Below are 23,233 nucleotides of genomic sequence, written 5' to 3'. Positions count from 1 at the left end.
TCAATCTTAAATGGGGTTCGATGAGCATCTTGGATAGATATCCTTTCGTCTTTCATGATGTCAGGGAAGTTTTCTGTCAGGAGTTCTTCAACTATTTTCTCTGTGTTTTCTGTCCCCCCTCCCTGTTCTGGGACTCCAATCACCCGCAGGTTATCCTTCTTGATAGAGTCCCACATAATTCTTAGGGTTTCTTCATTTTTTTTAATTTTTTTGTCTGATTTTTTTTCAGCTATGTTGGTGTTGATTCCCTGGTCCTCCAGGTGTCCCAGTCTGCATTCTAATTGCTCGAGTCTGCTCCTCTGACTTCCTAGTGCGTTGTCTAATTCTGTTATTTTATTGTTAATCTTTTGGATTTCTACATGTTGTCTCTCTATGAATTCTTGCAACTTATTAATTTTTCCACTATGTTCTTGAATAATCTTTTTGAGTTCTTCAACAGTTTTATCAGTGTGTTCCTTGGCTTTTTCTGCAGTTATCCTAATTTCATTTGTGATATCATTAAGCATTCTGTAAATTAGTTTTTTATATTCTGTATCTGATAATTCCAAGATTGTATCTTCATTTGGGGAAGATTTTGATTCTTTTGTTTGGGGGGTTGGAGAAGCTGTCATGGTCTGCTTCTTTAAGTGGTTTGATACGGATTGTTGTCTCCGAGCCATCACTGGGCAACTAGTTTTTCCAGAAAATCCGCTGCGTCCAGTCCAAATCCCTGCAGCACGGTTCCCCGGCTCGGACACTGCTCTTTCTGCTCCAAGACCAGTCACTGCCTCCTGGGGACTTCTCCTACCAGCTGCGTCCCACGCCACCCGTGGAACCGGCTGGTCCCCCTCCCGGGGTTAGTTCAGGGGGGTGGAGCAGCTCTCTGTGCTTGTGCCGTACCTGACTGGTACGCTGGCTCCAGGCTCTGGAAACAATCGCTGCTTCCCCGTATTAGTTCGTTCTCCGTCTCTAAATCTGTGTTTGTTGTTCAGGGTTCGTAGATTGTTATGTATGTGATCGATTCACTTGTTTTTCTGAGTCTTTGTTGTAAGAGGGATCCAAGGTAGCGTCTGCCTAGTCCGCCATATTGGCTCCGCCCCCCGCATTCTACTCTTTTAAAGAATTATCTTTGTGAGATTAAATTTAGAAATGGCAACTCAAAACATTGTATAGGAAACTTAGGCAGCAGTTAGTTTAAGATAATGATGGTAGAATAATGTGGTAAGGTAACTAGCAAAGTGGTGGCACAATCTGAATAATGTAACCAATGTCACTGAAATGTACACGTAGAAATTATTAAAATGATGTATCTTTGGCTCAGTATACTTTCCCCAAAATAAAGAAATTAAAAAATAATAATAACATGGAAATCAAGAGTTAATAATTACTGAGTAGAAGAATTTGGTGTCCATAAGCTTTTGGGACTCAATTCAGTCAACTTACTCTGTGTTTCTTTCATAAACAGAAAATCAAAACTCTACCTTGTTAAGGCCACAGTTCTTTTAGATCTTTGTTACTATCAGCCCGCAAACCACCTTAATTACACTTCGAAATGTATGCTGAAGGATTCTGTGGCATATCCCAGTTCTCCTTCAGGCAGCTCAGTCTTGACAGAAATGAAAATTGTTACATACATCGATGGTTCCCCACTGCCTAATTTTCCTGTGTATTCAATGCCTATTGTCAAAAATCACAGAAGTGTTCTATTTACAAGTCAAAACACATACCTCAATTTTTTTTAAAACATTTCATACAATTTTGCTTGCCAATATCCATTAAACTGTGCTTAAATTAACAATTACTATATTTCATTCTGAAGCAATTTTTAGAAATAAATATTTCTAGACTGGAATATAATTATAGATATAAATTTCATTTTGGAATTCATTTTAAGGAAATGATTAAAAATTCACTGTAATTTATACTGCAAGAAGAATTGTATACAATTATCTCAACATTAAATCTGATTATAAAACTCAGTGCAAAATTCCTATAATAATTCTAAAATAAGAAGTTATACTTTGTAGAATAAAATGCTGGGTAGTGATCATCGGAGTCTAAAGCTTTATAAAAACAAAAAAATTATAGTAAACCAATGAAGACAAAAGTAAGGTAACGGTATGGCAATAGAGAAGAGAAAGGAAATGTGGGACTTTTATTTATGACAAAGTCCTCATGGAACATTCACCAAAATAGACAATATTCTAGCACAAAATAAGCTGCAATACATTTCAGAGGACTTATATCATATGGAAATATGTATGATAATATTAACATTCAGCTAGAAAATTTGAATAAACAAGTAACTATACACTCCCCAATCATTTACAAATTAAACGACACAGTTCTTAATAAGTTATGGATCAAAGAAAAAATCACAATGAAAATTAGAATATATTGTCTACAGTAATATAGTAAAAAAACTAAAATTCATTGGATGCAGCTTAGATAGTGCTTAGAGAGAAATATATATCTTTAATTGTCAATATTAGAAAATAGGAAAGATTATTAAAAAATGAACTAGCTTCTATCTCAAGAAGTTAGAAAGGAAAGAGTAAAATTAACCCAGAGAATATTGTAGAATTGAAACAGTTAATATAAAAGAAAAATCATTAACATAGAAATTAATCTAACAGTAGAGAAACTATATAAAACTAGGAGTTGCTTTTTGACAAGACTAATAAAATGAATGTGTCTAGCAAAATGGATTTAAAAAAAAAAGAGGAAAACAGAGATTTGCTAGAGAAAAAAGTGCCATCACTGCACATTCTGTATATTCTAAAAGGATAATAAAAGGATATTATAAGCAAATACGTGCCAATATTTTTGCCAACTGACAAGAAGTGGAGGAAAACTTTGAAAAATACAACTTTCTGAGCACAAATATACAAAATTAAAAAAACATAATAACATGATGCCTGTTAAATGACACTTTAATATCTCCTCTCCCCCCCCAAAAAAATCTATTCACATATAGCTTTATCAATGAATTCTACTCACCATTTCAGCAAAAGATACTTTTGGAGAAAAGAAAATTAAAATACTTTCAAACTCATTTTGTGTAACAGCATAACTCTTAAGCAAAGATGAAAAAAGGAGTTATGAGGTTTTGTAAAAATTCATCAACATAGCCACAAAATTTCTCAAGTATTATTTAGCAATTCAAATACAGCCATATATTTAAAAAATCTAATATGACGAAGTAGGTTTTATTTTAAGAATAAAAGCTGGGCTAATGTTTGAAATAAATTGATGTAATTCAACTGACTACAGTAAGCACCGTAGCCTTTCTCTTGCCACTCTTCTGAAGAGTAGTGTCTATTTTGGTTATCTTGCATTCCCTCCCATTGTATGTTGTGTGTGTGAAAGAGAGAACATGACTCCAGTTCATATATCTTTAAATACAGAAAAACAATAATTTAGGAGCCGTAAGAAATTAACTATATCCAAGGAGCCTCATCCATACCTGATATGGATTTAGAAATTGAATTCTTGAACTTCAAGCTGATGCCATGGTGAGATAAGATGTTGATAAAGAGGATGAATGTACCTGCCTGTGTGAGTATGTGTGTTATTGTGACCATAGGTAAACCGGTATAAATTGTATTTCTAAAGGTGGACACAATATCTTCTATCTTATGCTTTTCTTCATGTTATATTAATGCTGCCCAAAGATATGGAGTCAATTTCTTCACCCTTATCAATCTGGACAATTGTATGGTTGCCTTGATCTCTAGAATATGACAGAACATTGAGCCATTTGGGGGGATAGCCCTTACCTAGCATGGCAGCTTCTGCCTTCTCCCTCTGAGAGGCATGAGTAGCCATTTTAGGATTCTAACAAGGTTGCTGGAGAAACCTTATCTACATAGGTCTACATGGACTACGAAACAAATGTAATTAACACTCTGTTACGCTGTTGCACAATTAGACAAATACTTGAACAAAATTGAACACAGAGTCTAGAAATAGAACCACACATACATGCTCATGTATTTTCAACAAAGTTTCATTAAATTCAATACAGAAGAGAAAGACTTTCAAGGAATGGGTATTCGAACAACTGGATATGCATATTAAAAAAAGAATCATGTGAATCCAGCCTACATTACATCCTAGACAGATGAACCATGCCATCTCTCTGAAGAAAAGACACAAAAAACTAAGTAAAACAGACACAAATGTCAATCCTGGAACTTCAACCATCAAATGAAGGAATAAGGAATCAGGTCAAATACTGAATGAAAGAAAATACTGACAGAAAACGGAGAACTAGGAAAGACATAAAGTGAAGGTCCCCTGTCAACTAATATGGAACAGTGCTGCCACCTCGAAGCATAGCCAACAATGACCCCAGGCAGAGAAGACAGGAAGGAACTTCATGGAGCTCACAACAGGATACAAAATACTTTATAACCAGAAAAACAAGCTTTCCCACACCTCACTCTTCTGCCCCATATGCTACTTCCTACCATTTATCTGGACACCCTCCCAGCTGCCAAGGCCATAGCATCCCTGATACTCAGGCACACCTCCACCACAGACTCCCATTGCACATGTCTTCCCACCAATTGACAAACAGCTGAATGGTGGTAAGTAAGCCTGGACCACACCACTTTTGAAACCCCCACCCATCTGGTGAGAAGCTGTGAATGCTAACACAACTCTGGACCAATATTGGAAGGCAAATAGCATGCATCCAGGCCACCTGCACCCACCTCACCAAATCAGTGTGGAAAGATGTGGCCTTCCCCTGACTGTTGTTGCTCTGCCCACCAGACAAAGTGGTGAGAGCTATCGTTATCACAACAAGCAAGCAGCAAGCAAGTCCAGCCCACCCATCATGACATCAAAACAAAAGAGAAAAACAGGATGAAACAAACAAATATACAATCAATAAATAAAGAAAAAAAGACCCTAATGTCTCAGACACAGCAGGAAAAGAGGGCTTCAGCAAGTGACCAAAATAAAGAATCAGATGGAGTTCTGGTAGAGGAAAAAGCAGTGGAACTACCTGATAATTCAAAATAGTAATATTTAGAGCTCTCCAAGGCATTAGGAAAGAGATACAGAAAAAAACACAAGGAAAGAAATACACAAAATCATCAAAAAAAAAAAAGAACAAAAGAAAACATAGCCTAAAAAAGGGAAAACACAGACAAAAACATGGAAGAATTCAGGAAAATAATACAAGAATAAAACAATCACACTAAATAAACAATTAGAAATCGTGAGAAAAAGGCAACTAGAAATCAGAAAGATAATAAAATTTCAGAAATAGACAACTTAATAGAGGGCTTAAGAAGCAAATTTGAAACAATGGAAGACAGAATCAGTGATATTGAAGACAAATATATGGATACGACTTTGAGGAAAAATTAGAGAAGACAAAGAAGAAAAATTAAGAATTATGTGGGACACAAGAGGAAAAATTTGCATGTTATTGGAGTTCCAGAACAGGGGGAGAATGTGGAAAACACAGAGAAGATTGTTGAAGATGTGCTGACAGAAAACTTCCAAAATAGCATGATAGAAGAAAAAGTGATCATCCAGTAAGCTCAAAGAAGCCTATATAGGATGGACTCCAAAAGAAGTTACCGTGATATATCATTACTACACTTGCCAAAACCAAAGATAAAGAAAGAATCCTGAAAGCAGCTCCAGAAAAAAACAAAAAGTCACTTACAAAGGGGAAAAATAAGATTAAACTATGATTACTTGGCAAAAGTAATGCAGGCAAGAAATTGATGGGACGACATATATATATATAAAATTGACAGCCGAGAATAATATATCCTACAAAACTCTCCAATAAAATAGCAAAATTAGTACTTATCCAGATAAAAAGAAATTCATGGAATTCTAAAAAAAAAAAAAAAAAAAACTTACAAGAAACATTAAAGGGAGACCTTTTGTTAGAGAACCAACATTAAACAACAACCGGAGTCTAGGACATAGGTAAGCATCAGCCAGATACCAACCTAGGTAAAAACTCTCAATACTAAAATAAAGCTAGACTCAGAAAGTAAAACAGAAGCGTCAATCAATAAATGATGACAATGTCAAAACAATAAAAAGGAGAATAAATGGGTAAGTATAGAACTTTCAGATGGAGAGGAACTCAAAGCAATATCAAGTAATAAACAACTGATTCAGACTAAGGAAGATAAGGGTAAAATTCAAGGAAACCACAAAGAAACTTAATAAACCTAACCAGCCAAATAAAATAATAATAATAATAAAGAGTAAACACAAAATCTACCGTAACGAAAGAAGAAAAGAAAATCCACAAACAAAAGGAACTTGGCATGGGAAAGTAACAGGCACAAAGAAAACGTCAGCACCACAGAAGAAAAGCACAGTATGACAGCAATAAATTCACACCCATGTATCAATAATTACACTGAATGTAAATAGCTTAAAAGCACACATAAAGAGACAGAGTGGCAGAATGAATTAAAAAAAAAATTCATCAATATGCTGCCTACAAGAGACATAACATTGACAAAAACACATAATATACTCAAAATTAAAAGACAGAAAAAATATATCAAGCAAACAGTAACTGAAAAAGAGTAGGACTGGCAATATTACTCTCAGGTAAAGTTTAAGGCAAAATTGAACAGAAAGACAAGGGAGGACATTATACAATGATTAAAATGACAATCAAATATCTATACACTCAATGACAGGGTTCCAAAATACATAAAACCAACTCTAAGAGCATGGAGAAGAGAAATACTCCGTTCTACAATAATAGTGGAAGATTCAACACACCACTGTATAAAAGACAGAACATCTAGAAAGAAACACAACAAAAATACAGAAGATCTAAAGGCCATGATCACCCAACTTGACCTCGGAGACATATATAGAACACTCCACCAAACAGCAGCAAAGTGAATATTTTTTACAACACACATGAAACATTCTTCAGAATAGACCACATTTTAGGCCAAAAAATGCCCTCAATAAAATCCAAAATATTAAAATAATACAAAACATTCTGTCTAATCACAACACCATAGAAGTAGAAATCAACAAAAAGAAGAGCAAGGGAAAAAATTAAATACATGAAACCTGAATAACATCTTGCTTGAAAAGCACTGATTAATAGAAGAAATCAAAGAGGAAATCAAAAAATTCCTAGCATTAAATGAGAATGTAAGGATATCATATCAATGCCTTTGAGACAGTGTTCAGAGGTCAATTTATAGCAATAAATGCAAACATCAAAATAGAAGAACACACCAAAATAAAAATGATAGCTGTATGAGAATAACAAAAAGAGGCCACAGTCAACAGAAGAAAGGAAATAACAAGGATTAGAGCAGAAATAAATGAAATATCTGGAAAAAAAAAAAAAAAAAAACCAGAAAGAATCAACAAGACCAAAACTTTGTTGTTTGAAACAATCATAAAATTCAGTAAACCACTGGACAAACTAACAAAAGAAAAATAGGAGAGGAAACAAATAACCCAAAGAAAATAAGAGAGACATTACAACAAACCTTGCTAAAATAAAGATCATAACAGAACACTACGAAAAATAGTACTCCAACAAATTCGAGAAACTAGAGGAAAGAGATAAATTTCTAGAAACACATTACCTACCTAAATGAAGAAAAACTGAGATAGAAAATCTGAAAAATGCATAACAAGAGAAGAGATTGAATGGGGTTAAAAAAAAAAAAAAAAAAAGAACTCCCAACAATTAAAAACCCTGGCCTGGACGGCTTCACTGAAGAATTCTACCAAATATTCGAGAAGAACTCACACCAGTACTATTCAAAACTATTTCAGAGCAAAGAAATGAAGGAAATCTCCCAAAATTCACTCTATAAAGCCAGTAAAACTCTGGTACCAAAGCCAGGAAAACACACAAATATAAAAAATAAAACATAAAAGCAAAAATGCTCAGCAAAATTCTAGCCAATAAAATTCAGCATCATATTAAAAAAGTAACACAATGCTACCAAGTGGGATTCATACTATGTATACAAGGATAGTTCGACATTAGAAAATCAATCAACATAATCCATCATACAAAAAGAACGAAAGAAAAAAATCTCATGATAATGCCAATTGACAATTGATAATGCCCAACACTTATTCCTGATTAAAAAAACCCTCAGTAAAATAGGAATAGTAGCGAAATTTGAGGAACATCTATATAAAACCAGAAACCAGCATCATTCTCAATGGATACAGGCTGAAAGCATCCCCCTGAGAACACAAACAAGACATGGAGGCCCTTATCATCACTCCTATTTAACTTTGTGCTGGAAGTCCTAGCTAAAGCAATAAGGCAAGAAAAAGAAATAATGGCACCCAAACTGAAAAGGAATTGGTAAAATGATTCCTGTTCACAGATGATATGATCCTACACACAGACAACACCAAATATTCCTTAAGGAAACTACTGGAATAAGAAAACCTAAATAATATTCTTTAAGGATACACACATACATAGTTAAACTATTTTTAACTATGATTTAAAAATTAGGTTTGGGGTTACTTCTGAGGAGGGGTGAAGAAATGGCATCAGAGGAGTGCAATCAGGTAGTTTCAACGATATCAATAATATTCTAGGTAAGAGGCTACAAGATTTATAAATAATTGCACGTTGCCAGATATACATGAAAAAGTACAAACTAAAATCTAAAAATAAGAAAAGTTCTAAAATCTTTCTTTTAGTTAGAAAAGTAAACTCTTGTTAAGCATAGATAATGTTCCATATTACACTGAGAAAATTCTTTCTGCTTTCTGGTTTTGGGATATTCCTGGATGGGCTGTAGACTGAGAAAAACTTATTTTTTTTTACATAAAATTGAAAAACAAAATTTTGTTTTTACCAAAACAAATGATTTCTAAGTCTCTATGTAAAAATGTATTTTAGTTTAATACAACTTTTAGGGAACATGCTGCTTATGGAAAATAACACATTTCTTTCCATATCTTCAATTTCATGGCGATAAAATCAGAAGCTCTAATATTCTAAGAATTACAAAAAATACACATAATAACTAATGAGGAAAACAAATGTTTATAACTTAGATTAATGTTATTTTCAAATACAAAGTGAAAGAGTAGTATCTGTCCTCTAATCAAGAACTAGATTGAGTTTTCTTCACCAATGACATCCCATCTACAAAATTGCTCACTGATGGTGTCTCAAACCAAACACAATTTCATGTCCCACTAAAACAGGCAGAATTATAAATATGTAGACATTGTCCAGAGGAACAGAAGTAATCTTAAACACAAAATGCACAGTGGAGCTAAAAAAAGCTGTTGTGCTCATACAATAATGAACAGTAAAATCTTAAAACCGCACCCTTGGTCTCAAAAATTTGTTCTAAGAACTGGGCAAATTGTTTTCTCATTAATTTGAATGATAGAAAATTTTTGAAAGTAACTTGTTTTTTTCTATCTTTAAAAGGAAATAATTTTTTTTTTCTAAGCCCTGTTTCAGTATATTCTGAGAAAAATAAAATTACAATGTTAGCTTAGTTTTATTTTTAATTATAACAGGAAAAATACTTATGGATTTTATCCAACCTCCAGAATGTCTCTATTACTTTCATTCTAACGTCAAAGATAATTTATTCTACATTTTGGACGTCTTTGCATCAATAAAGGGAAGTTTCCTAGAGAATCCATTGAATTGACTTAATTGTTCATTGTGATAGTTTATTGCCTATTTCTTGTTTTAGAATTAGCAACGATATTTTCAGTGTGGACACAAATTCTTATTCAACACGTGGTTAACTTTCCACTCCAGGTTTTTTCCATAGCATTTTTCATCTCAGAGTTTCTCAAAGTGTATATCAGAGGATTCAACATGGGAGTAATAATTGTATAAACCACAGTCATAGATTTGTCAATGGGAAAGTTGGAAACAGGCCTAACATACATGAAAATACAGGGAACAAAGAAGAGGACAACCACTGTGATGTGGGAGCTGCAGGTAGACAGGGCTTTGAGCCTTCCCTCCTGACTGTGAGTCTTCAGGGACTTTAGGATGGCCCCATAGGAGACTAGTAAAAGGATAAAAATTACCATACAGATGGCTCCATTATTGGCAACAACAGTGAGCCCTATAAAATAGTTTGCAGAGCAAGCAAGTTCCAATAATGGGTACAGGTCACACAAGAAGTGATCAATGACATTGGGGCCACAGAAGGGGAGTCTGTGCACAAAGAGAAGTTGGATCACAGAGTGCAAAAATCCTCCAACCCAGGCCACCACTAGGAACAAAATGCAAACCTGTCGATTCATGATGGTTAAGTAATGCAGTGGCTTACAGATGGCCACATAGCGATCATAGGCCATTGCCACCAGAAGAAAGATCTCAGCGCCACCAAGTAAGTGTATTATAAAGAGCTGGCCCATGCAAGCTGAGAAGGAAATAGTCTTTTTATCACAGAGTAAGTCTAGAATCATTTTGGGTGAAACGGCGGTGGAATAAACAGCATCCATGAGTGACAGATAGGGAAGAAAGAAGTACATGGGGGAGCCCAGGGAGGGGCTGACAACAACAGTCAAGACAATGAGCAGGTTGCCCACCATTGTCACAATGTAGATGAACAAAAACATAACAATTAACACTTTTTGACCAACAGGATCCTGCCTGAGCCCCAGGAGATCAAATTCTGTTACATTGTTACTGTGTCCCATTTACTCTTCTATAAGACCTACTTCAGAGATGAGAGCTCAGAAGACCAAGACCTGTAATGAAATCATGAACACCACTGTGAATATGTCCATTAGGTCATGGAGCTCTTCTTCATTATTAATCTTGTTCAGTGGCTTATTCATAATAAACATTTAGAAATATCTACTGAGTTTCTCTTTCAAAGATCCCAGTATGTCTTCCCTTAACAATTCTACTTTCTCTCAGATGACTGGATTGGGCCTATGAATAAGAGGTTCTACCTCTAAATCTTAGTGGACCTTCTATAGAGAAGATAAGTCAGAGGTCCAACAGTCTTTCATTCATTTAATACTCCTTTTATAAAACATGACAGTTCTTGGCACAGAGGTCAGCAATGACAAAGAGGGAAAGGATTTCTGCTTTCAAGAAACATTCTCTAGTGGCGAAGATAAACTGTAAACAAATGAACTGACATGGAATCAGTACTTAGAGCTGGTAATATTTGTGGTGAGTCCCTTACGATATGATCTACATACCACCAAAAATAACCCTTCTTCAGGAATATCTCACGAAATATTATGATATTCCACTATTAGAAATTTGGTACTTCCTGCCTCAAATGTTTTTCAGTCTTTATGAATCTCTCATTCAATTTGAAGGGGCTGGACTTTGAAATGCATCAGATAACTACAAAATTTTTTAGTACATTCTTACCTGTAGCAATTATTTGGACATAGATTGTCTGTCTCTTTTTAAGGGTCTGTAATGCCTTCCATTTTCTCTTTGCTTATCCCACAACTCCTAACATACTTCTATACTCTATTGAAATACAGTCAGTACTTTGAGTTGGTAGTATTTGTGGTGAGTACCCTTATAATATGATCTATATTTTCAGCAAACATTTTTGAACTGAAGTTAACTGACACATAGAAATTAACAACTAGTACATTAGCAGCCAGCATTCTTCAAATCCATTGCAGGTGAGCTGGGTAGCCATGGGGGAGAAAATAGAGGCTGTAAAGAGAGGTACAGGACAACGGAAGAGGGCTTTATATATAATACTTCTTAAGCACTGAGAGTGGTCAGAATCAGAACTTCAATCTCCACATTCCGAAAAGGAACATAGTCAAAGGAAAAATCCAAACTCAGTGTAAGAAGGTATGAGTTTTAGTTATTTTCTAGATTTAGTCTCAAATCTGTCTCAATTTACTCATTGAAAAATAAAGATTCAAACTAGATGATCTTAGAATCCTTTCTAGTCCAACTGTCTATGATACTATCAGTGAAACCCCATCTTATTTTATTCTGCTGGATGTTTCTATTTACATATTTGTAACTAAACAACAATCTCCAAGCTCATCAATGTTGCTTTAAAAAATGCTAGCCAGTGTTGGAATTTGATCATTCAAGTGACCAAATAATGGTTAGCTTTCTCACTCAGTGTGCGCCTGTTTAAGGCCCAGGACACCCTTGGAAAGACCGCACAGCACAATGATGAATAATTCGTACTCTGGGGCAACGCTGTCTGTGTTTGAATTCCACCTTCACCGCTTACTGTCTCTGTGACCTTGTGCAACTTCATAAACCTCTTTCTGCCTCAGTTTCATAATTCGTAAAATAGGGAAACCAGTCATACATATCTCTGAAATTTGTGTGTGTGTGTTTTTACATGTAAAGTGCCTAGAGTGCTGCTGGATCCTGATAAAGAATCAATAAACAATAGCTTTTTATTATTGTTCTTGAATGTTTTTCTGTGGACCTTTGATCAGAACAAATCATCTGGATCTTTGTCACATTAGGAATAAGTATATTACTTATAAAAAGAATGTTATATATCTATAACTCAAAGATACACATTTTTGGACACTGAATAAAACTGTACATTATAGGAATTATCTATTTTGTTGAATATGTATCATAATATCTACCTGTCACGGTATGTATATTGATAAAAGTTAAGCAGAAAAAAAGGAAAAACTTGCACCCACGCATCAGATGGAGACCTAAACAGTAGAAAATGAAAGAAAAGAAGAATTAAATCAAGAAGCAGAGAAATTGTATTTAAGAAATTAATATACACAGGTAATGGGGATGTTAATGTGTTAAGTGAGGATAGCTTTCTTAAGAAATCTCCAGAAAGACTTCTTGTACTGAAAAAGTGCTGGAAGGTCAACCTCTGAGACCCTGAACTTAGGACGCTTCTTGGGAAACCATTACAAATAAACACAGAGCCCATCCTAGAAAATAAAGAATAAACGATGAAAGGAAAGGAAGGGGAGTAGGGAGACGAGAGTAAAAGAAAAAAAAAAAGAAGAGCAGAGGAGAGAAGATGGGAAGAAAGGAGAGAAGGAAAAAGAAAGGAAAGGAAGGAAAACAGGAAAAAGAAAAGAAAATTCAAGGAGAAAAAAAAAGAAGAACGTTGATCCCCCAGAGGCCCTAGCATTTATGGTTAAAGACAAACTCAAATAAGAGAGAATAGACATATACAGATAGAAACACGATCTTTAGGGTTATTCATTCTTGCAAAAAAATTGCTGAATTGCTACTCCTCAAATGTAGACAAGCTGATCTCATTTTATTGATTTGCTTGAGGTGAAAGAACCTGTCCAGAAGAACTTTGAGCTTTCTTTTAGAAACCAGCTGTCCTGACCACTCTGCATGTCTGGGTGATTCAGGAGTTCTATCATTTTTGAAGCTGTAGATTAATAAAGGCACAGCTGTTGATGAATATAATGGTAAAGATAGTTTATATCTAATCGTTTTTTAACTACTTTTTTTCTGCAAGGTCTAGTGCCCTTAATGTTATTAATAATCAATGCTGGATTTCACTGAAATAAATATATTATTGGCCAGCTAAATTATTTCCATGTAAAACAACCAGTATGTAAAGTATCCACTATAGTCTAAGTCCTCAAAGATTTAATACTATAAAGACTAAAATAATTACTAGGCTGTCAACTTAAACCTCTAAGTTTACACCTTTCTAGAAAAAAAATCTTTTAATTAGTATTTAAAAGAACATGGCTTTTTACAAATAGAAATTAAAATGTCATAGTAACAAAAATAACCTCTACATTGCATTACAATTGCAGTTTCATATGTTGAATCAATTTGATGGCACTGGATTACTGGGTATGTCTAAGTGGCAGTAGGCAAGGCACTTCCTCATTACCAGTTTCTTTTTGAATAAATAAAAAAAGGTATATATATGTATACCTCATTATGGTTGTCATAATTTTTTATATATACAAAAAGATATATGTATGTATGTATCTGTGTGTATATATATATATATATAAAGTTTGTTGTCATAATTTAAAATATTCATACTTAAGAGCATATACCAAACTTCCAGACGTAACATTTTTTTTTACACCCTGACACACTTGATATAATACATAGTTTTAAACTTTCTAGTTCAAATACAGAGCCTGGGTGGTACAGTGGTTAAGAGTATGGCTGTTACCCAAAAGGTCGGCCCTTTGAATCCACCAGCTGCTCCCTGGAAACTCTATGGGGCATTTCTACTCGGTCCTTCAGGGTTGCTATGAGTTAAAATCCACTTGACGGCAACGGGTTTGGTTTTTGATTTAGCTCAAATACATCGAAATCAATTATACATCTTTATTAACATATCACATATCCTATGACCCAAGATTACAAACCTACTGACTTCCTTGTAATGCATAGCATACCTCTTTTGTTATCTGGCAAATGGACAGTAAACGTCTATCTGATAAAATACTAAAGGGAAATACACTGTGTAGGTTCTGGTTAATTTCTGTGTTTCTCTTGCTTAATTTTACAAATTAGCAATTAATCTAATGAAATATTTTTAACAAACTAGCTCTATTTCTGTATATCACATAAAATTTTTAATGAGTGTCCTCTGTCAGATGTTTCAAAATCTCACCTCTTGGTCCTTGTCATTAGTCCTGAAAATCAGGGCTTCTTTCATTGAGAGTAATTGTAGATATCTCATGTATTTATCTGAAATCACAGAACACATGGCAATGTGCATCTAATCAGTGGGCCCAGAAACAGTTCCAAGTCGCTGCACTCTTCACACTTCCACACAAGCTGCCCCTCATTCCATTTTTTTTTCAGATAACTGTAGAAGTATATATGTGGATGCCTGGAACACGAAGATATTTAAAAGTAACAGTAAAAAGTTGAACGTTCTCACCTGTTGGGAAAATGTGCTAGAAGAACAATGAAGATGCTATGTTTGCATGACTATGTAAAAACTGGGCAAAATAATGGAAATTAACCTGGCAAAGCCTATTGTTTAGTGACACAAAAAAAGGAAAAATCATTGAGATTAGTTATTTGAATTTTTCTTTTTTTAATCAATTACGATGAAGCAACCAAAAATTACTTTACTTTGACTGAGGATTTAAGGTAATACTTATGTCCTTAGTCATTAATTCTGTACCTAACAAGGTAAAGGCTGGGATTTAACTTCCTGGAAAAGCCAATGCCAGAGCTTCTCACAGATAGGAACAGAAATTTTCAGCAATTCAGTCATTCAAAAAGCATATCCAAAGACCATTTCTTTCCTCATTAGAAGAATGCCCCTACATCTCTCCAACCTCACTCCAGAAAATCATGACTTTCCAGATTCCTACAAGCAAGGAGAGATATGCATCAAGAGAAAATATGACAAGAAACCATCTACAGGACTAAATGCCAATGAAAGAGAGTCTCCAGCCTGGACAGGAATTTGAATTTTTAGAAATCTTCTGGGTCATTCTCTTAGGAAATAATTCTTCCATTTATATGTGCAGACATAGTGTGTGGCTTTTTACATCATCACTGTTTTAAATGAAAGACAATGCAAGTTCATTATAAATTTGTTTGTTAAATATTTGGAAGAAATTCAAATGAAGTTACCTCTCCTGGACAGTTTTCTTCCCTAGACAATCCCTAGAGGAAAAAGGTTTGAGTCTTGCCAAAAAAAAGTAGCAGACAAGCAAGTATGAGAAAAGTCTGTAATATGAAGAGAAAATTTTAAAAGTGAATGATAAATTATGAGTTTTATATCAATAAATCTTTAGATAAAGTAGATAATATTTATTCCACAATGAAGGGAGAACAAGTCCCAGATTCTCTTGACTAACCATGTTCCTAGCAAAGGAAGGCCTTACTCTGACTGTTAGAGGGATTATACCCAATAAACCCTATGGTTCAGAGGCAGAGATCATTGGCACTAGGAAAGTTACTGAAATTTACCTTCCATTTCTTGAACCTGCAGATAATCACAGTTCTGCAGTTCTGGGCTGGAGTAGATGTTGTTGATCTAAGCCTGAATCTAGGTCAGCTGGAGGCATGATGATCTATTTCTCAAACACAATCAGCAATTGATTTCATGAATAGTTGCAACATGAAGGTTTAATTCTTGATCCAAGAGGATGTGTCTTAATCACTTTGCTCTCAGTTGGACCAAGACTCATCTTGACTAGGACTTCAAACTGGAACATTAACTTAGAGTAAGCTAAATTTTGCTTGCGTGTATGGCTCCTTTACACAAAATTGATACACTTTATCAACTAACCCGGAAGCTTGCCATAACCTTGAAGTTTATAGTTATGATGACCAATTAATAAGAACATTTATAGTTGAAAAAGTTTTTAGTTGAGTTTTCTGTCATTTGCAACCAAAAGCACCCTAACTGAAACACCCTGACTTTCAATGCATATGTGAATTTACGTTAGTTTATGTGTATGAGTGTGTTTTTGAGCAGTATCACTTGATTTTAATTTTTACATTATAATCTGTCTTATTATCAACAACAGTTCATTACTCTTTCAAAATTTAACTGCAATTTCCATACTGTGCTGCTTCCAAATGAACTTTTAGAATCAGAGAAATGTTAGGCATAGTTATATGTGGAAAGAAGTGAAATATATATTTACATTTTTCCTCAAGGATTGACTTAGCATACTGTCACAATTCTGTGAGATAAAATTTAGACATGGTCATACTCAGAGTAAGTTAATTCATTACAACCTTCGGGCAGTTCATAGTATGTTAAATATCCTCTGCTAACACCACAATTCAGATGTATCCATTCTTCTTTTTCTTTGTACAGCTTTTGCATTAGAAAGCCATAATCCTAGTGCTCAGATAACTTTGGAAATGTCTGTTACATGAACATTTGCACATGGAGAGACTGGCGGAAGTCTAATACTGTCACCCAGTGATGAACACTAGGAGGCAGGAATCAGAAATTCCCTGATACACTGGTAACATGCATGCTATTTGAAAGACAGCTAGTGTAAGGGCATTGCGTTTCATGAGGACACAAGGAAATAACACCATGAGCGCCCTTTACGTCATGCTTGATGTCAGAGGGCCATTCACTAAAAGACTGAGCAGCATAACAAAACTCCTTAATTAAAACAAAATTGTACGTACAGATGTATGTCCAGGGATGTGGCTGAGGGGAAGTATATCATATTCATAAGTATAATTTTCAGAACAAATGAAACCTCTGGCAAGATTTCCATTTCTGTTGCTTAGTGATATGAATGCAATGCTAACTTCCTGAAAGAAAAACAAAATTCTTTGCTTTCAAAAGAGAGTTCTTAAATAGATGGGTGTGGCATAGTAGTCAAAGAGCTCAGCCGCTAACCCAAGAGTTGGTATTTTGAGTCCACCAGCTGCTCCTTGGAAACTCTATGGAGCAGTTCTGCTCTGTCCTATAGAGTGGCTAGGAGTCAGAATAAACTCGATGGCAATGGATTTGGTTTCTTTTTTGGGAGGAGCAGGTATAAATAACATTAAAAATATTTGATTACTGAAAGGGTGCATTTTAGTGGCAGAGAAATAAACCAAAAAAAAAAAAGTAGAAGACAAGGTTAATTCTTTTAAAGATGTATAAAACAACATATTAACAGAAAAAAATTAAATTTGTACTTAAAATAATTAATAAGCTATGCTGGCAGAATATTTTAGCAATTTGGAGAAAGTAGGTATAGATATTCTTTTTCCGCAAATAAAAATAAATTCTAGATGGCTTGAAAACAGAATTATTTGAAAAGTTATTTACAAAACAAAGCAAAACAAAAAAAGATTTAAATGTATAAAGGCAATGAAAAAGAATGGAATTCTCCAAGTATAAGTAAATGAAGAATTCAAAAATTAACAGAATTTTTATTTAGAACATCTGTATATAAAAACACTCATAATATGAAAAACATGGTAAGATAAACATTTGTAGCAAATATTAAGGAAAACCGGTACATGTATTTAATACATGAGGAGTCCATCAAAATTCATCACTAAAAATTCTGATTCCAATAGATTGAGAATTCAAAAATATAAATAATTTACAAAGTTTCTGGCATGAATTCTATATCCCACACATTGCACAAGAAAGAGAGAGCACAAAAATAATTAACTTTTCCATCTTCAGGTAACTTATAAATTGTGAACATAAATAGGTAATTAACTAGATTTTTATCTCATCACTTGATATAACTATGCAAATTTGAAAATCGACTGAATAACGAAAAGTGGAGGGTGTAGTTATGTTAACTCAGACCAAACAAATGTTTGATATTATTTGATGAATATTGTTAGGAAGGGTTGAGGTGGTATAAGAAATGGCCATGGAATAATACTGGAGATAAATGCCAGGATACAAATTCATGCATACAGTGTGCTTTACTGTGAAATGGGTCCAATCCCTATCATCGCATTAAACCATCATAAAATAGGCCTACATAGGGGAGGCAGGGACCACGAGCGTCTTTGACCACAAGTTTCCTACTATCTCAGGGGCAGATAATATTTTAAGCCTGATTCAAATAAGATATGTTCATTAAAATGTAATGAATGAGGCCTCTGTCAAATAAAACAATATATTCCAATCTCTTTATTACCAAATAATCTGCTTTCCTGTAAGAAGAGATGTGAGAATGGAAACAGCATGAATGGTCAGTATCTTTCTAGACAATGAAATCATGCAAAGTAATCCAGTGCCGAATTCTGGAGTGTATATTTGAAGATCAGTGATTACGGGTTTTGCTAATTTTCCATGTGAAAGGCAGGGTCTAGGTCCTTTTGGAAACCCTGGAGGCATAGAGTTTAAGAGCTAAAGCTGCTAACCAAAAGGTAGGCAGTTTGATTCCCCGAGGTACTCCTGGAAACCCTATGGGGCAATTCTACCCTGTCCTATGGGCTTACTATGAGTCAAAATTGGCAACAGGTAGGTTTTTATTTTTTTTGGTTTAGGATCTTTTAGAAGACCATGAAATACTACGAGCAAGAAGGAGATGGGATATTGAAAAATAAGAAAGGCTTCATCAGATATTTTAAAAGATATTGGAAGATGAATGCATCATCTTTATGAAAATATAATACCAAACAAAGCTGCTCCACTTGAGGAGATGATTTCCCAATTGGGAAAAGAAGAGCAAGGTTGAGTCATTTTTCTGCCTATCTGCCTTATTCATTCACATTCCTTTTGTATGTTTAGCCTCCTTATGATTAATTTAGAATTCTGAAGCATTTTTTATATAAACCTTAACATGCTAACCAATATATGGAAAACTACATATTTAAAAGATCTTACAGATACAAAAATAAAAATATAAAATTCTAATATAATATGAGGTATCTCTGTATGGGGTGGAGTGAAACATAATTTTATGCCATATTTCAAATATGTATTATTCTGAAATCAGCCGTGAACACTATTAGTTGTGAAAAAGGATTAGATTTATTTAAGAAAGAGACATGAGATTAACTAAAATAAATTTCTGGCACTAGCTGCAGCATAAGTCATCACATGCAACATAAATCTATAGACTCAACAGAATTATTCTACACCAAAAAAGTATGTATATTTTCCCAAGGAAATGAAACTCTTAAAAATATATTTTCAAAAAATCATTGGAAGCATCCTAATAAATGTTTTTCATCATGCCCAGTCATGATGACGTGAGGAAATATTTACTACAATTAAATAATTACATGCAGCCTCCCTGGAATTCACTGGATGGCAGTGGATTTCAGTGTTTTGTTTTGTTTTCCTGGTAGGGACAGTTTTCTCTCGAAAGTAGGTGGTGCATTTGTCTAAGACCTCATTTTCTTTTTCTGGTCCCAAGCTTTTTCATGGCATTTTTCATCTCTGCATTTCTCAGAGTATAGATTAAGGGATTCAACATAGGGGTGGAAACAGTGCAAAACACACTCAAGAATTTTTCAATTGTTAAGGTGAAGGAGGTTTCATATACAGAAAAATACAAGGGACAAAGAAGAGGACCACCACGGTAATGTGGGAGCCACATGTAGATAAGGCTTGGTGCCTCCCTTCCTGACTAAGGTTCCTCAGGGATGCAGAATGACTCCATAGGAGATGAGTAACAGCATAAAAATGACCACACGTATTGCCCCATCATTGACAATCACAGTGAGACCAATGGCATAGATGTCAGTGCAGGCAAGTTTTAATAAGGGGCACATGTCACAGCAAAAGTGGTCAATGACATGGGGACCACAGAAGGGAAGATGGTAAACAAAGAGAAGATGAAGTATAACATGCAGAAACCCTCCAACCCAGGTCACCAGCAGCAGCAGAACGCACACCCGCTGGTTCATGATGGTCATAGAATGCAAGGGTTTGCAGATAGCCACATAGCGGTCATAGGTCATGACCATCAGAAGTAAAACCTCAAAACCACCAAATAAGTGTTCTGAAAAAAGCTGGGTCAGGCAAGCTTGGAAAAAAATTGTTTTCTTCTCATAGTGTAAGTCTATAATCAGGTTTGGAGTAACTGCAGTAGAATAAACAGCATCCATAAAAAAAAAAAAAAAATTTTTTTTTTTCATGATAAGTGCCCAAGAAAGGAGTACACAGGGGTATCCAAAGTTGGGCTGACCACTACAGTCATGCCAATAAGTAGGTGGCCCACTATTGTCACAATATAGATGAGCAAGAACACAACAAATAATATTTTCTGACCCTGGAGACTCTGAGTGAGCCCCAAGAGGACAAACTCAGTCACATTTTTCCTTTGTTCCATATGTTCTTCTATGTGTCCTTATTTCAGAGTTCAGGACATATTTACATAAAATTATAATGACTAGTGACTCTATGAAATACCCAGAAAATCTGTTTATTCATTCATAATAGGCATTATGATTTATTATGTTTCAGCTCTGTACAATATTTTAAGAATACAAGGCTAATTAAAATATGGCCCATAACCTCAGTGATCTTATCAAATAACGAAAGACAAAAACGTAATTAGAAACATAGGGGAAAGGAGTAGATTATAAAATAAATAGGGCTACCACACTAACTTGTCACATCTGGTAGAAAATAAAATTGTATATAGTGGGTTTTATATGGTTAATGCTATTTATAAAAATAAAATATAAGTAGAATAAAGCTTTAATATAAAAACAAAGGAAGATTTACTTAATACTCAATTTCATGTTAGTAAATGCGCTCATTTTCTACATTCTAGGAGAGGTAGAATCTTTTTAACTAATAACTGAAATCCCCAATGGTCATATTTCACAATTTCAAAAACTGGTACTGACAAAGTACTGCTGAGGAACATAGAAATAAGCATAAAAGTATGTATAATACCATTATAAAACAGAAATAATTATATGAGCATGAATAACACATGGAAAGATTCAATTTTTGTTGTAAACAGTTGACTTTTTTACTGGTGATGTGTGTGCAGGAGTGAAAGAGATGAGAGAAGAGATCCCAAGGAAAAGAAGAAAAAGATCACACACACTCACACAAAGCTATATCATAAATACCATCAATATTAACCAGCCCTGCTATCTCTTAGAATAGTCCTAGTAATGATATCTAGTTACTTTTAAAATCTCTGTTGACATTTACTTCCCTATCTGACATAATAATTCTGCTGGACCTCTTCACAGTACATGGATTTTCTGTTTCTGCTAAAACCTCTGTGTGTGCACTAGATCCCATCCTTTTTGTCACTCTTCCTCCTGTAATTGTCTCCTCCATTTCCTACAGTAACAATTTTCTTCACTATATTTATACAGTATAGTATCCTCATTGTTTAAATTATTAAGGCTTCTACTCCACGTCTTTTTTAAAACAAGCAACCCAATTCTCTGTTCTTCTTCATAAAAACACCTTCTATTTGCTAAGTCTACTGATCAATTTCAGTCCTCTTCTTACCCAACTTATCACTCCTATGAACTGAAATAATAACCTGCGTGGATAAGTATTATCTTAGGTCCTTGAAAGTCACTCATTCAAAGTTTACAGATTTACATCATACTCTAATTATTAACAGATTACCGAGAACTTCCATTGATCTTTTATGAGATTTACAAATCTCTGTCCATTAAAATAACCCCCAAATACTTACCTTGAAATTAGTTTCTAAGAGTATTGATGTTAGAGGACGTAAATATACTCTAGATCTTTACAGTATGAACATACCCAAACGGGTATTACAGAGTTAAGTCAATCCCCATATTTTTATCGACCACAAAGGTTCTCTAATACGGCCGATTATCAGAATCACTCAGGAGAACTTTTAAAAGACTATGACTTTCCAAGTCACACTACCAATGTACTCTGGCATGACATAAACCTCAGTGAAGACTCTTATGTGTCAAGACACTTCCTGGGTTACCTGCATAATGAAACACTCATTCAGTCCAAGTTCTGGATTGTGGTGCCTTCTCCCTTGTCCTAAAGGATAACAGCCTCATACACTGATGCCGTCTCTGTGGACACAGACAGTAAGACAGTACATGCACCATCAGCTGGACTAGAAATGTTCCTCTCTATCCAAACTTTCCATGCTTCAGGAAGTCTGTCTCCTCTCAATCTTTCATAAAATTGTTACCTTTTCAATTACTGGGACTCCTAATACAAATATCAAAAATGTCCTCTAACCAAAAGAAGTCTGAATCTTCATTATAACCAAAGAGAGTCGAAAAACCCAATACTTGCCTAATTTGTCCTAAAAAAATCAAATGTTAAATAAGTGGTATGGGGTTAAAAATAAATAAATACAAAGTAAATTTTGTGGGAGAGAGAACTGCGAATAGTTTAGAAAAATATTTTGCATTTTGTGGTTTAGAAGTGAAATAGCCTTTACAACATTTTGATTCTCAATCTGTTATACTGGCCTGATTTCTTCCATAGTTAAACTTTGGTTTACCTGAAGGATGGAGAATAATTTCATTTTCATATTTTGTTACACGTTGAGTCCGACATCTCAGTTCCTGAACAAAGTCATGGAAATACTCATATAGATAAGCACTCTCTGTGGTGACATAAGAGTCTTTGGACCTTTTATTTACATTTGAAATACAAAAAATATTGCTGAGTCATTTCAGTGATGCATCTCAAAGGGTTACTCTTCCATCATTAAACTCATTGGGACCTTAATCATAATTTTGAGAGTAGGTTCTGCATCTCGAGAGATGCTACAAGAATAATTACCCACATAGAACAGGATTTACAGGACCAGGTACTCAGGGGAGAAAAATCACGAAAGTACAACCTGAGGTCAAACCATCCAAAGGGAAGAGTCCAGAATGGAAAGAATTTGAATATGTAACAATTCTCTTTTTTAAATC

At 34.6% G+C, this 23,233-nt stretch overlaps 1 protein-coding gene and 1 pseudogene across 1 annotated transcript; both read right to left on the bottom strand.

The window, feature by feature from the left end:
- Positions 1 to 9,735: 9,735 nt before the first annotated feature.
- Positions 9,736 to 10,659, bottom strand: LOC126080174 (olfactory receptor 4A5-like). The gene has a single exon (XM_049891453.1). The coding sequence runs from the start codon at positions 10,657 to 10,659 to the stop codon at positions 9,736 to 9,738; it is 924 nt and encodes a 307-aa protein (XP_049747410.1).
- Positions 10,660 to 19,725: 9,066 nt separating this feature from the next.
- On the bottom strand, positions 19,726 to 20,443 carry LOC126080173 (olfactory receptor 4A47-like; annotated as a pseudogene).
- Positions 20,444 to 23,233: the final 2,790 nt, after the last annotated feature.

This window comes from Elephas maximus, chromosome 7, assembly GCF_024166365.1.
Source record: "Elephas maximus indicus isolate mEleMax1 chromosome 7, mEleMax1 primary haplotype, whole genome shotgun sequence".
In the NCBI taxonomy this organism is placed as follows: Eukaryota; Metazoa; Chordata; class Mammalia; order Proboscidea; family Elephantidae; genus Elephas; species Elephas maximus.
Note: the sequence above shows the minus strand (reverse complement) of the source record. Positions and strands in the feature narration are given on the sequence as shown.

Coding starts and splice junctions, on each gene's coding strand:
- LOC126080174 (XM_049891453.1), bottom strand. CDS start 10,659: ATGGGACACAGTAACAATGTAACAGAATTTGATCTCCTGGGGCTCAGG.